Source organism: Octodon degus, unplaced genomic scaffold (genome assembly GCF_000260255.1).
Source record: "Octodon degus isolate 3935 unplaced genomic scaffold, OctDeg1.0 scaffold00268, whole genome shotgun sequence".
Lineage (NCBI taxonomy): Eukaryota > Metazoa > Chordata > Mammalia > Rodentia > Octodontidae > Octodon > Octodon degus.
This window is the reverse complement of record NW_004524844.1, coordinates 381,165-384,941: the sequence shown is the minus strand read 5'-3', so window position 1 is coordinate 384,941 and position 3,777 is coordinate 381,165. Positions and strand designations below refer to the sequence as shown.

The window sequence follows — 3,777 nt, the reverse complement described above, 5'->3', positions numbered from 1 at the left end:
GGCTGCAGACCCTCAGGGGGTCAGCCATGTCTATGTAACCATCCCCCATATAGACACCTGGCGCTAAGGCTCCTGTGGGCCTCCCTGGTGATGACATTCTGTGCGTTATTGGTGGGAGAATTAAATATGACATGTGACACTCTGGGCTTTCCTGGCCTCAGGCCCTGTGCCTCTCCCCCTTGCTGATCTGTGCTGATAGCTTCTGCGGTGACCAGTGGTGACCATGGCTGGGACAGCTTTTCAGTGCTGAATCCTTGCAGCAAAACATGGGACTGAATGTGGTCCCAGGGCCCCCCAAACTTCTGACCTCAGTCTGGCTCCACTGCCTCTCTGAGGCTCTGAGCGAGCGACAGCCACCCCTGGGTCTCTCTCCTTATCACAGTCCTGCACACAGTGGCCTGGGCCCCACTGTCCCAGGGCTCAGCCAGTGGGGCTGCAGCAGTGCCCCTCGGGCGGCTGCTTTGTCCTCCGTGCAGCTTCCATGACCTTTCCCAATCTCAGCCCTCTCCTGAACCTGTGCACTGGAGCAAGTCGCAGCATTCTTCTAGGCCTGTTTGCCCTACAGAAAAATGGGATCATAGCTACCGGAAGGGTCACTGTATGTGGTCAGTGAAATGCCCAGGGGCCTCGCCTGCTTCCTGGACTACGGCGGCTGCTTAGTACCTCAGTCCTGATGTCAGTACAATGACTGCCCTGTTTTGAGGGCTACACCGGTGCTGTCTCTTTTGAGTGCTGGGACAACAGGCTCGCACTACTGTGCGGAGCTAGGGAGTCCTGTTATCATCTCCGTTTTCCAGATAAGGGGACTGAGGAAGGGAAGAAAAGTCGCTAACCTAAAGCCATCCACGTAGCAGGCAAGGGAGAGAGGACTAGAACCCCGCAGGAGGGGTGGAGGCTAGACTCTAAAGGGGCCTGGCCCAAGGGGAGAGGGAAGCTGAGCAGGCGTGACTCCCCAAATCCCTGTAGGCTGGGGGCTGGCCAAGATGCAGGGCGGAGGAGGGGGCTCTGACCTGCGTCAGGGCCACGGGGGTAGCCTGGAATCCGGCTGTTGAACTCCTGGCACCTGTCTCTGGTGTCGGCATCTCGGAACCGCGCACAGAGCTCTGAAACCAGGATGAGTGCCCGCCGGCAGAGGTCTTCCTCGTAGTCTCCAGACATGGTAGTTGCCTGGTCCTGTGCTCAGGAGGCTGGGGCAGAGGTGTGGGGTTGGGGTAGGGGTAGGCAGGCAGGGGTACAGAGATAAGGGTGGGAAGGGGGGATGGGTGAAGAGAACAGAGGTGGGGCAGGCAGATCAGGGGCCAGGAGCAGAGGCAGAGGGAAAGGGACAGATATCAGTGGGAAGGAGGGCAAGGGGAAAATAAGGAGCAGAGAGACACAAGGACCAAAAGTAGGGGTGGGCAAGGAAACAAGAACAGGATTGCGCACACCACGGGGACAGAGGTAGGTGTAAGTGGACAGGAGGACAGAACACAGGGACAGGGAGATAAGGCAGGAGACCCTGGGGAGGCCAGCAAAGGGACAGAGGCAGGTTCACAAGTCAAGGGATGGGCAGATAAGGAGGCAAAGGTTAGGGAGCACAGGCGAAGGACAGATTTAAGGAAAGGCATATAGACCATGCCACGTTCATTCAACAAATGTCCATCGGGAGTCAACTACATGCCAGGCAGGCTGCAGCAGATACAACAGGGAAGTAAGGACCAAGATCAGGGTGCCCTGACTTCTTAGTGTCCTGATCCAAGCAGAGGGGACCAAGAGAAAACCAGAAAGCCAACACACATCAACGAAGGAGATGATAGCTAGCGCTAGCTCGCTGGAAGGCTGAGAGGAGTGCTTTAGAAAGAAACTCAGCTGGAGGGGAAGTGCCCCCAGGACTAGGGACAGGGACGGCCATGTGGGCTCTCTGGGTGTGAGGGATGAGCCCTGGGCAGCAGGGCTGAGGTGGGAAAGGCTGTTTAGGCAGCAGGAGCAGCAGCAGCAGAGGCTCAGGTGTGAAGGGGCTGGGTTAGCCAGGGAGCCGGTGGGAAGAGGGAGAGAGAACAGGGGGCAGGCAGGTGTGATGGTCCCAGGAGGGGTGGATTTGGAGGTGAAGGACAGAGATGTGAGAGCAGAGAGACCAGCGAGGAGGGCACGCTGGGGCCCGGAGAAGAGAGCTGAAGAGACAGCCAAGTCAAGGCTTCAGGCTTGGGGTGAGAGCAGCCCAAAAGACTGAGCCAGTGTGTGGTTGGATATTCATGTCCAACGGGCGGAGAGGGGCAGGCGGGAGTGTGGCGGAAATATCTCTAAGAGAGCCAGTGGCACCAGAGGGACGGGAGATGCAGAGGGAAAGGACAGACAGACCTACGATGGCTGGAGAGGCAGGCTGGAGAGTTTAGCTGAGGAAGGGTGGATGGAGCATCAGGAGAGGGATCAGGAAAGAGGTGGATGAGGGCATGGGGGACCCGTGGCTGGGAGCCAGGCACCAGAGAGTTGGAAGAGGGTGAAGAGGGGAATTAGAGACGGACGGACAAACAGGGCTCACAGATGGGCAGGTGTCGTGGGGGTGCAGCACAGGGCCAGGACTTGAGGCAGGCATGGCCACACTCACCTGCGCTTATTCCTGCCTGGTCCTGGGTGGCAGCCGAAGCGGCGGCGGGCGGTAGCCCATGGGGGCTGCAGGGCAGTCTACGGGATGCGGACCGTCCCCACGCCCCACGCGCGGTGGGTGGTGGTAGGGGTGTCAGATCTGGGTTGGGGGGTGAAGCTGGGAGAAAAAGCTCAGTCTTAGCCACATATCTTGCACTAGACGCGAGCCAGCTGCCCGACCCCAGGCGACCTCAGGGGTCCAGCCACCTCCTCCCGTTTCAGGCGCCCCCAAGCTAGCGGTAAGCGCTTGGAAACTACAACTCCCGGCAGAGCTCGCGCTCGGGCGGCTGCAATTCCTTTGGCTCGGTGCCGCATGGGATAGTGGGAGTTGAAGTCTTTAATGCCTCTCCGGGCTGCAGAGAGGATGGGATTTTTTTCCCCCCTCGAGGTGTGGGGGGGTTAAAATACCAGGGTCCCAAGTCTCTCCAAGGGAGGACAATGCTACCCAGGACCTCGAAAGACCGCGCACTCCTAAGACCTTAGGGGCCATGAGATGAGTTAAAAGGTCCTCACACCCTAGGGATCGGTGAGAGAGGAGCGGGGTACACCCAGGTGTTTCGGGGACCCCTCTTGCCAGGGCCACGTGCCCCTCCCCCGGAGAGCCCAGCGAGCGCTGCAGACTCCCTCTTCCCGGCCTGAGCTCCACGCAGGCTACACCGACCCCCGCTCCCACGCTTCGGGGCCACCCCCGCCCCCGGGATGGGGTTGGGGCGGGGGCTTGGGGGGGAGGAGCGGACTCACCCGAGCCGCCGCCGCCGCAGCCCCGCGCGCCCGCCGCGGTGCCGGCTTGCTCCGCCCCGCCCCTGTCGCAAGTCCGCAGCTCCGCCTCTTGCACCCCCTCCCTCCCCTGCGAACCCGCATCCTGAAAACCAAAATCGCGAGGCTGCAGCGAGCGGGGAGCGAGGCTTCCCAGGACCGAGGCGTCAGAGACCCAGTGCGCGTCTACAAGGCGATGCAGGGACCGTGGCTCCGTGATCCAGCGCGTTGTCCCCTGCTCCCCATGTCTAACATAGAAGTCCCGGACCTTCGTCCCTTCTCCCCGAGGACGGCCTCGGAGCGCCCCCACCTGCGTAGCTCTCAGGTCTGGTGGCGGAGGAGGCCGGGGAAGGAGGCAGAGGGGATCCGGTCTTCATCCTTCTGGGCCTGCTCCCTGCC

General features: G+C 60.9%; 1 protein-coding gene across 2 annotated transcripts in view; it reads right to left on the bottom strand.

The window, feature by feature from the left end:
* Syt3 (synaptotagmin 3) overlaps positions 1 to 3,398 on the bottom strand; it is a 12,385-nt gene extending 8,987 nt beyond the window's left edge. For both annotated transcript variants that reach the window (XM_023706695.1, XM_023706696.1), the window contains exons 1-3: positions 3,364 to 3,398; positions 2,585 to 2,740; positions 1,011 to 1,187 (exon numbers count right to left, since the gene is read on the bottom strand). In XM_023706695.1, the coding sequence (XP_023562463.1) occupies positions 1,011 to 1,158 (148 nt within the window). In that variant the 5' untranslated portion in view covers positions 1,159 to 1,187; positions 2,585 to 2,740; positions 3,364 to 3,398. The remainder of the gene's footprint in view (positions 1 to 1,010; positions 1,188 to 2,584; positions 2,741 to 3,363) is intronic.
* Between the last annotated feature and the right edge of the window lie 379 nt (positions 3,399 to 3,777).